The sequence below is a fragment of the Myxocyprinus asiaticus genome, chromosome 12 (genome assembly GCF_019703515.2).
Source record: "Myxocyprinus asiaticus isolate MX2 ecotype Aquarium Trade chromosome 12, UBuf_Myxa_2, whole genome shotgun sequence".
Lineage (NCBI taxonomy): Eukaryota > Metazoa > Chordata > Actinopteri > Cypriniformes > Catostomidae > Myxocyprinus > Myxocyprinus asiaticus.
The window spans coordinates 36,597,820-36,612,020 of NC_059355.1; the positions used below are offsets into that span (position 1 = coordinate 36,597,820).

The following is a 14,201-nucleotide window of genomic DNA, read 5'->3' on the forward strand; positions in this document are numbered from 1 at the left end:
AAAATTTTTTGATTTAGTTAGTGTTAATTTTGACCCTTTAATAAAAAGATTTTCGAACGATGTTGGCAGGTGGGCTTCATTACATTTATCGATGATTGGGAAGGTTAATGTTATTAAAATGAACTGTATTCCAAAATTTAACTACCTTCTACAATCTCTCCCTGTAGATGTTCCCCTCTCTTATTTCAAGCAATTTGATAACATAGCGAAGTCCTTTATTTGGAATGGTAAACATCCCAGATTACACTTCAGTAAGTTACATAGGCCGATGGACAAAGGTGGGCTAGGCCGACCCAAGATTCTTTTTTATCATGCATTCAGTCTCAGACATTTGGCTCATTGGTCACTTCCACCTGAAAGAGCCTCTCCCTGGTTCTGCATTGAACAAGAACTGCTTGCCCCTATTTTGCCATTGCAAAGCCTTTCCATCAAACTAACCAGAGAAGTTAAATCACACCCCATAATTTCACATTTGCACTCAGTATGGACAAAAGTGTCCAGAGTGTTTAACTCAGATAATTATCTAAATGTTGCCTCGAGCTTATGGCTAAAACCCAAACTATGCATTAATAAGTCCCCTTTTTGTTGGTCAGAGTGGATGGCGAGGGGGCTTTATACACTCTGTGATCTTTATGAGAGTGGTGTGATGAGATCCCCTTTTTGTTGGTCAGAGTGGATGGCGAGGGGGGTTTATACACTCTGTGATCTTTATGAGAGTGGTGTGATGAGATCCTTTGAAAATTTGGTTCAATATTTTGGAATCCCCAGATCTCAGTTTTTTAGGTATCTTCAGTTATGCCACTTGCTCTGTACTATTTTTGGGAGTAGCATACACCCCCCCAAAGCAGTAGATATTCTAGGAGAGGTGATTTCTGCTTTTGGAAAAGGTCATAAGGCATCAGTGTATTACTCCCTGTTAATTCAGAGTCTGGGGGATGGAACTTCGACTTCTCTCAAGAGATTGTGGGAGAAAGATTTGAACTTGGTATTGGAGGAGGGAGTGTGGAATAGGATTCTAAAAAACATTAAGTCTACATCTAGAGATGCAAGGGTCCGTCTGATGCAATTTAAGATTTTGCATCAATTATATTGGACCCCATCTAGAATGTATAGGCCGGGTTTAAAAGACACACCCACCTGTTGGCGTTGCCAGTTGGAAGATGGAGATTTATTACATGCCTTCTGGTCTTGTTCGAGGATTCAGGAGTTTTGGTTGAGAGTCCAGAATTTTGTTTCCGAGGTCTTGGGCACTCAGGTTCTGTTTTGTCCCAGACTTTGTGTGTTGGGCGATGGGGCGGTTATGGATATAGCTGATGGGTATTTAAAGAGGTGGGTCCTCACCGGCGTGATGATCGGGAGACAGATAATTGTGAGGGGATGGAAGTCGACGGGCGCTCTTTCTTTTTATGAATGGTGCACCGAATTGGGCAAGGTAGCGTCATTTGAAGAGATGTCATATAGACAGCTTGGCAATTCGGCTGCATATGATAAGAAATGGGGCAGGTTTTTGGCCTTTTTGGGGGGTGCTCGGTGATGGGCTGTGGAGAGAGACATTTTGTTTGGTTTGGATATATATTTGTTAAATTAGATTGTTTTTTATATATATATTTATTCTTAAGTGCTTCCTTCAAAAACATTTTTTTTTCTGTATATATATATATATATATATATATATATATATATATATATATATATATATATATATATATATATATGTTCAGAGGAAGGGACATATAATTTTATAGATTGATTCAGTGTGTGTATGCTCTGTTTGTGTTATCCTGTTTATTTTAATCAATAAAAATTGTAATAATAATAAAAAAAAAACATTATGAGGAACTGTTACAAAGGGATAGTGTTGCCTGCTCCCAAATCAGTTAAAGGTGCATCATGACCACTCACATGAGCTGAAGACTCCACTCATGTCCATAATTTTATAAAAGCTTTTTGAATCTACATGGAGAGGGTCCCCTTATGGGGGCTGCCATGTTATGATTACATGACCAGCTGAATACTACTTGCTTTATCTCAGTAACTGCTCTGTTATTGGACACTTTACTCATGAATTAAATGAATCACGGTTGACTGTGACTTATGCACTTCTATAATGGCATTGATAACTGAAAACTTTTGTGTTTGACTCTTAGTTTCAGAAGAGGCTTATTTTTTTAGTTTAAAAAAATAAGGCATTTATGTATTTTTTTCATCTATTTTTTATTCATTCACATAGTCATTCAATATTTTTGAATTTGAAATTGTGAATTTGACATGTGAATGTGTTCTTTTGCATTTTGAATAGAGGCCTTACCATCTTGTAATTTTCCATCTTTTGGTTATTGAAATTCAGATTTTAGGATGAACAGAATTTTTTTAGGATGAAGGATAACTGGGAACTATAGTTTATAAGTATCTATTTAGGAATCTTTCAGTTATTTGCTTTCTTTAAAATAAAAACAGAGAAGCTATCATTATAATATAATTATAATAGGATGAATGTCCTGCAATCAGTTTTGGAGTTTTCAAACAACAAACAAGCTTGTTTTTCTTGGTCCTACCACAGGTTTCCCATGATTTATTTTTTTTCTCAGATGACTTGTTTTTATCAGGCTCATGGAGAGAGCAACTTGTGGTTTTCTGCCAATGATGTTGTCTTTGAGGACATCACATTAGTTTTGATGTGAAAGTTCCTTCTTTGTCTGTGTGTGGAAACATTGCTTTTAAAGAGCTCTCTGATTTATTTGATCTTTTTATCATTTTGAGGCTTTGTGCTTCACACTTAATACTTAAAACATTTATTTTAAGGCTATTCAAAAATCTTTATTTATGATTAAGTCTCCTGTAAGGCTGTTACTTTTTGATAATAACCTCTAATTCTTTGACCTCTGACCTCTGCAGGTGGTGGAGTGGTTGCCATGGTGGACAAAATGTCAAGCTTCCTGCACACTGGGGACGTGTGCTCCCTGTATGCCGAAGGCTCAACCAGTGGCTTCCTAAGCACACTTGGGTGACTTCATTCACAATTATAAAATGCTTTGAAATCACTTGTTCAAAATATTTCTTGTTTTGTTGAATACTGTGCAGTGATATTTTATTCACAGAGGGTTCATGCATTTGTTTCAAAAGTAATTATAACAGGTAATAAATAATTAACTAGCTGAATAAATGACCCGCTCTTTCACTCTCTTGTTAGAACACATGTATGGGCCCCACTGATTGAACAAGACATTTTTAGGACTTTTTTCCATTACTACTTCAACATTAACCTCCCAGTGTTTTTGCTGACTAAGAGGACTGAAGGATAATATTTCGAGAAAACTGTAATTCTGCTAACTAGCTGTCAGCAGTTTAACCCTCTGTGTGTTTCTGTGTGTGTGTGTCCATATTTATGGCTGACTAGTTGTGGAATTTGGATTAGGTCCAATGAGCTCCTGCTTTGGTCTAAAAAAGGCTAAATCTAAGTGCACACATACAAATGCACACAATTATTTACTCACTCAAATACACTCAGACAAACACACATGGAGGGAGACTTTCTCACATTTACACTCTTGTTTGTTTTAAACAGGTTGGTTGATGACCGATGTGTTGTCCAACCAGACGCAGGGGATCTGAATAACCCACCAAAGAAGTTTAGGGGTAAGGAGTGTGTGCGTGTGTGTGTATGGTAAGCTGGTTTATTTTCAGTTAAGACAGGAAGTTTAGTTACTAATGCTGGAAGTCAAAGGTCATATGTACCCAAGAGAAAAGTGTTGTCATTTTCATGAAGACCATTTAATTTAGCAAGTCATTCTTTGAATTATTATACCATTGTAATGTAACGCTAGTTATTATTACTGTCAAACAAATCTTTGACCTTATAATTCCTTGGTTAGAACAGTCTGATCTAATTTATGTGGACATTTACTTTACTGCGGAAATTGTTACCAACACATATCCAGTTTAGTGTTGTCAAAAGTACCGGTAATTTGGTACCAAGTCTGTACTGAAATAAAAAAGATATAACGATACCAGTGTTTCTGCAGTACCAGTAGTACCGAGCACCGACTCAGTCCGGTACCGGCGCGCTGTATGACTGACACACGACTGCTTTAAAATGCTCATTTTGAGCACGTGCTCTGTTACTCCTTACACTGAAATGGACAGTTAATCAAATTAAAATCATGGCATGTCCTAGTGTGATTTATTTATCCCCAATTTGGAATGCCCAATTCCCAATGCACTCTAAGTCCTCGTGGTGGCATAGTGACTCGTCTCAATTCGGGTAGCGGAGGACGAATCTCAGTTGCCTCCACGTCTGAGACCGTCAATCCGCGCATCTTATCACATGGCTTGTTGAGCACATTACCGCGGAGATATAGCACACGTGGAGGCTTCACCCCATCCACCGCAGCATCCACGCACAATTCACCACGTGCCCCACCGAGAGCAAACCACATTATAGCAACCATGAGGAGGTTACCCCATGTGACTCTACCTTCCCTAGCAACTGGGCCAATTTGGTTGCTTAGGAGACCTGGCTGGAGTCACTCAGCACGCCCTGGGATTCGAACTCGCAAACTTCAGGGGTGGTAGTCAGCGTCTTTACTCGCTGAGCTACCCAGGCCCCCCTAGTGTGATTTATTAAACCACTAAAGGCTGCAATCTTAGTGTGGAAGAGATGCGTACTTTGAATAAATGCATAAGTCTGACTGCTCATACTCTGGAAACTCCACAGACATTGAGAATAATTCACGTTGTATCAGATGAGATTAGAGCAATAATCTACTGTGAATCACGCAGCACATGTAAACTAAAAAGGGATTTTCTCCCTTTTTCTCCCCAGTTTGGAATGCCCAATTCCCTATGTGCTCTAGGTCCTCGTGGTTGCGTAGTGACTCAGCTCAACTTTATTTATATTGCATTTAAAACAACAGAGTTGACCAAAGTGCTTCATAGTAATACAATTTAAAACATAACATTTAAAAATTACCACATACACAAACACCAGTAATCTACACTCCAAAACTGTGTCCTACATTTCATTTGTCAGACTCAAAGGCCAGTGTAAAGAGATAAGATTTCAGACGTGATTTAAAGTATAGCAAACTGTTTACAGGGGTCGACAATAAGACTGCCCGATGGCCCGGGGCCATTGTGAGAAAGATTCGGGCCAGTTGCTAGAACTGTCACTTGCACCGATCGGGCCAGTGCTGCATTTATAACATTAGTGCAAGCAAACAACAAGCAAGAGAGCACAAAAATTACACGGAGTGAACGAAGTCTTCTAACCGAGGAGCGAGTGTGAGTATATTTATCTCGCAAAGATGCATGAGAGCATAATATACTGGACGCACCAAGGCACAGTCACGTGCAGACACAGAGTGCACTCTCCTAGCACTGTCCTCGTTCTTTTCCAAGAGTCTTAGCAGTAGCTATTACCAATGTGTAGAAATTAGCAGGAAAAAAATGACTTAATGAATTTCGTAGCAGGATTGCACATCTTGCACCACATTTTAAGTATCCCCGCACATTCCGTGTTCACAGTGCGCGAAATCCCACATTTTTCGTTTTTACATGTTGGTGAAAATTAGTAATCCACACATTGGAACACAAGAAATCAACAGTTTCTTTCTATAGGACTGAAAATCCATCATCATCTCGTTTAACATGCATGTGCTCTCGTAAAGGGACAGAGCGCTAGTTTTATTCCCACTGTAAAAAAAACAAACACATTTTCTCATTAATTCGCCTTTAGAAATGAAGCGCCGAATGAGATGTAATAAAATTTGTTAAACCCCAGTTATACACTTGTCTGGAAATCACGAGCTGCTCAATATCCAAAATGTAAGTATACATTTAAGTAGATAATGTTTCAAAACGTAAACGTTAATACGACATGATAATGCCGTTTGATATGAAAAGAAGCAAGATCACTATGGCTATTAGGCTATTACTATCAGAGCTGTTCAGCTGCAGGGTGAAGATGAATATTTGAAACAGTCTACTTCATATCATCCTCATAAAACACCTGTTACATGTCTCATTTCTGGACCATACAGGTATATACACCATTTTGTTTTTGTTCTTTGTATATCAGTCAGTGTTGGTCTTGTTTGGGTTGTCTGATTTCATGTTATATACACATTGTTAATTCACAGATTAGGCCTAATATCTCCCTAATGTATATTACACATCACAACCGATTTAGTAGCAAGTCTGTTCTCTCAGCCAATAATCAAATCTTTAACTCAGTGAATAATCTTTGATCCTGCTTGTGAAAACACTACACATGGGCAAAAGTTGCATGGCAGCATGACTAAACAGGTGACCGAAAACCCATCATCTCCTCCACAGAACTCTTGGCTTAAAAGCACACGTGTAAATGGCAGGACGGCTGAGGTTAATATGATGTATTTATGAATTTATATCTGTAAAGCGCAAATATGGGATTACATAAAACATAAATCATATCTTGCAAATTATAAATGTGATTCAATTTTGGGGGACATTATATTTTTTTCCTCCCCTTTTCTCCCCAATTTGGAATGCCCAATTCCCAATGTGCTCTAAGTCCTCATGGTGGCATAGTGACGTGCCTCAATCTGGGTAGTGGAGGACAAATCTCAGTTGCCTCTGTGTCTGAGACCGTCAATCCACGCATCTTATCACGTGGCTTGTTGAGCACATTACTGCGGAGACGTAGCGCTTGTGGAGGCTTCATGCTATTCTCCGCGGCATCCACGCACAACTCACCATGTGCCCCACCGAGAGCGAGAACCACATTATAGCGACCATGAGGGGGTTATCCCATGTGACTCTACCCTCCCTAGCAACCGGGCCAATTTGGTTGCTTAGGAGACCTGACTGGAGTCACTCAGCACACCCTGGATTCGAACTCGCAACTCCAGGTGTGGTAGTCAGCGTCTTTACTCTCTGAGCTACACAGGCCCCTGGGGGGCATTGTATTAAAAACATAAGATATGTAAAAAAAATATATTTATCTTTGGACATATTTTTTAAAGCCATGCTGGTAAAAACAGCTATTTGTCATTTTTGTGTTGGGGCCAGTGAAAATTTTGGCATCTGATCTGCCAAAATCTGATCTGAATCACTGGCCCAACCGGTCCAGTAGAAAAAATCCTTAGCGTTGAGCCCTGTGTTTATCTGGAAAGTGAAGATTCAGGCAAAAATCACACGTCATAATAAAAGCACATTTCAAAATATAAGCTAGAGCCCTGAAATTGAAGAAATTGTGACAGAAATATATTACAACTGTATAGTAAAATGTAATATTCACTGTAATGATAATAATAATAAATGATAATAATAATAATTAAGCAATATATCAAAAAGCAAGACTGCTGTTGAATAAAAGTTTTGCAAAAAAATGCAATGACATGTTGAAAAGTTCTATTTTCAATTGTGGTTTATTTATTTATTTATTTTTCTCCACTTTTCTCCCCAATTTGGAATGCCCAATTCCCAATGCGCTCTAGGTTCCCGTGGTGGCGTAGTGACTCGCCTCAATCTGGGTGGCGGAGGACGAATCTCAGTTGCCTCTGCGTCTGAGACCGTTAATCCACGCTCTTATCAAGAGGCTTGTTGAGCGCATTACCGCGGAGACCTAGCACATGTGGAGGCTTCACCCTATTCTCCGCGGCATCCACTCACAACTCACAACGCGCCCCACTGAGAGTGAGAACCACATTATGGCGACCACAAGGAGGTTAACCCAATGTGACTCTACCCACCCTAGCAACCGGGGCAATTGGTTGCTTAGGAAGCACGCCCTGGATTGCGACTAATCTAGTGACTAGGTGTAGTAGTCAATGTCTTTACTTGCTGAGCTACCCAGGCCCCCCTTATTTTCACTTGTTAAATTTTTAAGAATTAATTGATTAGACACCATTTTGATGATTAAATAAATTAAACTCTAAAACATGGAGTTCTGGAAAATAATAATAATAATAAAAAGAAAAACATGATTTGGTAAAGAATAAAACAGATTTCAGTAGGGTGCTACTTAAAAACACTTTAATCCTTGATTGAAAAACACTTTTAATTTATTATTTACATTGAAATGTAACTTTTTAAATAGGCTAAACGGGTGTGTTCAAAAGCACATTGTCATATTAGCATATTTATGCTGTGGTACCGAAACTGATGTCGAGAACTGTGAAATTTTACTGGTATCGGTACCGACTACTGAAATTTTGGTACCGTGACAACACTAATTTAGTTAGTAAAGGAATTTGATTAAGGATCACACTTCAAAAACTGAACAAGATTTTGTATGGTTGAGGCTAACTGGCCTGTAAACTCCCCACATCACTCACAATGCATCTGCTGGTGACACTGAAAAGCTAGGTCAAGTGTAGGAGTGTGTGTGTCTGTATATGTGTATGTGTGTGTGAGAGAGAGAAAGAGAGTGAGAGAGTGTGTGAGTGCAGTCATACATCTATGCCTATGTTCAGACTGTCAGTCCAAATCTGATTTTTTTGTGTATCCGATTGGAATCCGATCTTCATGATTGACTGTTCACACTGTGTATCGCCACTGATCAGATCTGATTTGTGTGTCCTGTGGCTATCTTCATTTTCATTATCTGCATTGGTTGCTTTAGCAATGACGTAGGGCAGTATGTAAATATTGCGATATCCGATTACATCGTCAACCCCCTGCAGAGGGTCAGTGATTTTCTTTTACTTTATTGATTTCGCTTTAAAATTCATTAATTTACTGAAACACGAAAAATATAAACAAAAGACATTTCTAAATTCAAATTGCAATTTAAACTAAATGAAAAAAGCAATAAAACAACAAAATGATAAAAAATCTTATTTAACCACCTCCCCAAATCCAAACATTTACCGTCTCCAATGGCTCCATTTGCAACACGGAATCTGCAATATATGCCAACTGTGAGGAAATAAAGCGAATTAAACTCACAGCAACTCCCGAGATGATTGGAGATAATTTTCAACATTCTCATAGACAACATTATTCTTACAAACAGTTTTCTGATGAATGAAAACTGAGTGAAAACACTTAACATGAGCTTGTTCCACATGACAGGCTTGTGCTGCATACCTCTGAACAAACAGCGAATCAGACACAAGCATTGACGGCTTTTCTTTTGTCTGTTGTCAAAAATATAATAAATTGTGTTTCTTCAAGCGCATGTCTTTGTGACTAACAGCATTTCTTGTCACGTGTCACTCCGAGACAGGTTGCCCGCCTGTTGCGGGTAGATGAGCAAAATTACTTATACATGAAATACATTTGTAATGTGGGTGTCTTGGAGAGGAAGAGAGGAGACACAGGAGTATATTCCTTCATATAATTAATCTTTTAATTATAAATGTTGGAGTAGGACAATCGCAGGAGGGGAACAATCGCTGGAACAAACACTAAATCTTTAACATTCAAACTAAGCTCAACATAGCACCTCATAACGAAACACTTCAAAGACTGACAAAGACTTAACAAAACTAGAGGGTATTTATACACTGAGAAACTAATGAGGGAATAGAAGTCAGGTGCAGATGATGAAGAACTGATAGAAGGGGGGGGGACTTCAAAATAAGAGTCCTTGAAGAAGAATGAGGGAGACAGACTGTGACAACATTTGGATGAGGAGCTTGCGGACTGGATTCAACCTCGTCACATTTGGCGGGTGGCGGGTGCTAGGTTCACACCCGGGCCACTGTTTAATATATTTGGCAACTTCCTGGATCCATGGTTTTGCCATTTCCCGATATTGTCGATCATCATTTGTTCGCAGTTGGCATCGGGATCTTTGTAAGACATCGTCGATATCCGATTATATCGTCCTATCACCCAGCCCTACAATGACATTGCATCAGTACACAAAAAACAACACTGAGGGTAATGGAATAGAGATTTTAGCTTATAACATGGCAATGTGTAGCTGTGGTGCTGGACTACGCCTTATGAGGCAGTGGCAAAGATGGATGAGGCTGGCATGTGCCACTTTATTTTTCATGCTTCCATCTACTCCGGTATGATAGTTCAAAGCAGTGTGTGGTCCAGACAGTCTAGCGGTGACTGATGGACTCATGTCGTAGCCACCTTTGATGAAACAATGTGACTGTCGAACTTCAGAATATGCGCAGGAAGATTCCATTAATAAAATTCTAAGCTAGACCTACACTCCGCCACCACACAGCTTATTTCAGCCACCATTGCCAGCATGTTTCCTGGAACAATTTGTGACTTATAATGTGTCTTTACGTAACATGAAAAAGTGACATATGGCAAAAAGCCTCTTAAGATCTGATCAGAGCGGTCAGACTGAAACGGATTTCCAGAAATGTGATTTGAATAGGATTTCAAACCACATATGAATGTAGCTTGAAACAAGTCTGTACAAATCGTATTTCATGTGATTTGTTTGCCGTTCAGACTTGCTAAATATGATGGGATTCCAATCGGATATCTGAGGTGGTCACAAGAGTGGCGGATGTTGAAAAACGGATTGACTATCTGGAGTCATCGGAGAGGGAATTAGCTACTAATCTGCTAGCGACCAAGGTGCTCCAAGACTTGGTATAGATATAGAGAATCATAGCAGACGGAATAAGGTCTGAATTGTTGGAATTCCTGAGCGAGCAGAGGGTCTGAATATGGTGGAATTTCAGGACGGGCTCTTTCCGAGTTGGAAATTGAGCAAGCTCATAGAGTTCCGGCCCGGCGATCCGCTGAGAGAGCCAGGCCCCGATCCATTCTGGCCAAATTTCTGAGATCAACCAATAAAGATCTTGTGTTACGTGAAGCGAGGAGTAAAGGAAGGCTTTCTTGGAAGAACTACAACATTTCCTTGTTCCCAGACTTTGCAAATTCTACAAGAGAGAAATGTGATCAATTCAAGGAATGCAAGAAACTCTTACATCAGCGGAAGGTCGCTTTTGCACTGATGTTCCCGGCCAAATTGAAAATAGATGCTAAGGATGGCCGCAAAGTATTTACATGCCCACAACAAGCATTGTCCTTCATAAAGTCAATGGAGTAAGTCATTGTGTGATTCTCACATTGCAGCCGAGTAGGCCTGATTCACTGAACATTCACTTGACCGTCCGAGGAAACTGGATGTCTTTTTTGTTTCTTTTGGTGCTGGTTCTGCCTAGTGGCTGGAGTTTGTTTTTTGTAGTAACACTCTGTCCAATTGGGCTAATCAGCCGAGGAGAGGGATAAAGCCAAGCCAGATGCAGCAGTTCGAGAGAGAGAGAGCCACACGCAGCTGCTGTGTGTGTTTATGTGTGTGTCTTTTAAGTTTTCATTAAACATTATTTTGACTGTTCAGCCGGTTCCCGCCTCCTCCTTGCCCGTTTTAACCTTGTTACATTGAAGGAGGAGGGATACACTGTTGTGGAGTCCTCACCACTGCCGTCCGCCGAAAGGAGCAGCCGCAGCCATCCGCCGGGGGACGGAGGAGTCACTGCCTACCACCTAGACGCAGAGGAATGGCCGCCGTCCGTGAGGGGAGGAGGAGCTCGCTTCCGGCCTCCTGGATCCGTGGAGCCGCTGCCAGGGGTGGAGGGGCTCCCTACCGGCCGCCAGAATGCGGAGGGACATTCCATCCACCTGGGGAGGAGCGGCTGTCGTCCACCAGAAGTAGTAGTGGTCGAGGCGTGTGCCCCCCCCCTCGGAAAGCGGGGGGGGGGGGTATGTCATGCTCGCAAAATTGTGCAATCCGATGGCAAAGTTGTCATGGGTGCTCGTGGGTGTTCATGGACCTTTTGAGTTTAGAGGGATTGTCGTGCGTGGGATTAATGTGCACGTTTTTTTGTTTGTTTTTTTTTCTGTTTGTTTTGTTCGGGGAGAAGTTCGGGGTTTGATTGTTTCACTAATGGGGAATGTGGTCTGTATAATTTTGTTTTTGACACACAATTTATTTTTTCTCCACATGGAATGTAAACGGGTTGGGGCACCCCATAAAAAAAGGAAGGTTATTACTTTTCTTAAACGTAAGAAATATGATATAGTGTTTCTTCAAGAAACACATCTCTCCCCGCAGGAAGCTGAAAAATTTGGGAAGATATGGGGTGGACATGTTTTTTTTAGTGCTGCCTCAAGTAAGAGCAAGGGAGTCATTATATTGATTAATAAACATCTACAATTCAAACGTCTCAAACAAACTAAAGATAAATTAGGGAGAGTCATTATTGTTTTAGCAGAAATTCAAGGGCAAAGGTTGATTTTGGCTAATATTTACGCACCTAACGCTGATGATCAGGGCTTTTTTATAGATCTTAAAGGGATGTTGCAAACCGCTGGCACCTCTCATGATATAATATTGGGAGGAAACTTTAATCTTTTGATGGATTCCTTGATCACAGTGAATCAAAAGTGTGTAAGCCCCCTAGAGCAACATTGATGCTTCACAGAATGTGTACAAATTTTGGCCTTACAGATATTTAGAGATTTTGAACCCATCTGGTAGGGACTATACATTTTATTCATCAGTCCATAAGATTTATTCTAGAATAGATTTTTTTTTTTATTATATCCAAATCCCTCATTTCATCTGTTGTGGATTGCTCAATTGGAAACATTTTAGTCTCAGATCATGCCCTGGTGAGTTTAGAGGTGATGCCTCATATAGAGAAAAAGAAATCATATAGTTGGCACCTTAATGTATCCCTTTTGCAAAATCCTGATTTCCAACAAATGTTAAAGACTGAAATCAATGTTTATATGGAGACCAACTGGTCCTCGGTATCCTCTGTGGGCGTGGCTTGGGAGGCACTTAAGGCAGTTCTTAGGGGCCAGATCATACAGTATGCCTCGTTCATCAAAAAATCCAAAGCACGAGAACTCTTGGAGCTGGAAGGAAATATTAAAAGTGCAGAGGCAGAGCTGAAGCGCTGTATGTCAGCTGATGGCCTCAGAGAATTGACCCGGTTGAAACATAGATATAATACTATTTTGTCGCGGAAAGTGGAGTTTTGGTTATTCAGGGCAAGACAGTCATACTTTGAGTCGGGTGACAAAGCAGGGAAGCTTTTGGCTAGATATATAAAGCAGAGAGAGTCTCTTTCTATCATTCCCTCAGTGAAATCTGCTGGTGGTGAAATTTTTACCTCAGCCATTGATATTAATAATGCCTTTAAAAATTCTATATTGATCTTTATAGTTCCACGTCTTCGTCTACTGATGAAGATATTAGAAACTTTGTGGAACCATTAGATCTTCCTAAACTGACGATTGAGCAAAAAAACTCTCTTGATTCTGAGATAACCTTGGAGGAGCTTGATGAGGTAATTAAGTCCCTACCTACTGGCAAGGCTCTGGGGACAGCTAGACATAAAAATATTGTCAAAAATGTTGGCTAACCGATTAAGTGACATCTCTTATACATATAGATCAGGTGGGGTTTATTCGGGGTCACAGCTCTTCTGGTAACATTAGGTGTTTCATCAATATCATGTAGTCAGTGGTGAATGATCAAACTGCGGTCACTGCCATCTCACTTGATGCCGAAAAGGCATTTGGTATGGTAGAATGGGATTATCTTTTTAAGATTTTGGAAATATATGGGTTCGGGATTACTTTTATTGGATGGATTAAGTTACTTTATAGACACCCAGTAGCGGCAGTACTAACAAATGGATTAATTTCAGATTATTTGACTCTGGATAGGGGCACCCGGCAGGGTTGTCCTCTTTCCCCATCATTGTTCTGTCTTGCCCTGGAATCATTAGCAGCCGTGATAAGAAAGGAAGATGATTTTCCAGGGGTGGTGGCGGGAGGTATGGCGCATAAGCTTTTTCTTTACGCAGATGATATTTTATTATTCATCTCCGACCCCACTAGATCTATGCCTTGCCTCCACAAAATTATTAATTCCTTTTTTAAGTTCTCAGGATACAGAGTCAATTGGTCTAAATTGGTCGTCTTCCAGTGGCCCAAGCAGGGCATTAAGTATTTGGGCATTTTATTACCAGCAAATTTTTGTGATTTAGTTAGAGTTAATTTTGACCCATTAATAAAAAGGTTTTCGAGCGATGAGGGCAGGTGTGCTTTATTACATTTATCTATGATTGAGAAGGTTAATGATATTAAAATTAATTGTATTCCAAAATTCAACTACCTGCTACAGTCTCTCCCTGTAGATGTCCCCCTCTCTTATTTCAAGCAATTTGATAGCATTGCGAAGTCTTTCATTTGGAATGGTAAACGTCCCAGATTACATTTCAATA

General features: G+C 40.1%; 1 protein-coding gene across 1 annotated transcript in view; it reads left to right on the plus strand.

The window, feature by feature from the left end:
- Nucleotides 1-14,201, plus strand: part of LOC127448635 (inositol 1,4,5-trisphosphate receptor type 1-like) — an 82,939-nt gene that overhangs the window by 7,557 nt on the left and 61,181 nt on the right. The window contains exons 2-3 of the mRNA XM_051711313.1: nt 2,896-3,004; nt 3,566-3,636. Coding sequence (XP_051567273.1) covers nt 2,913-3,004; nt 3,566-3,636 — 163 coding nt within the window. The 5' untranslated portion in view covers nt 2,896-2,912. The remainder of the gene's footprint in view (nt 1-2,895; nt 3,005-3,565; nt 3,637-14,201) is intronic.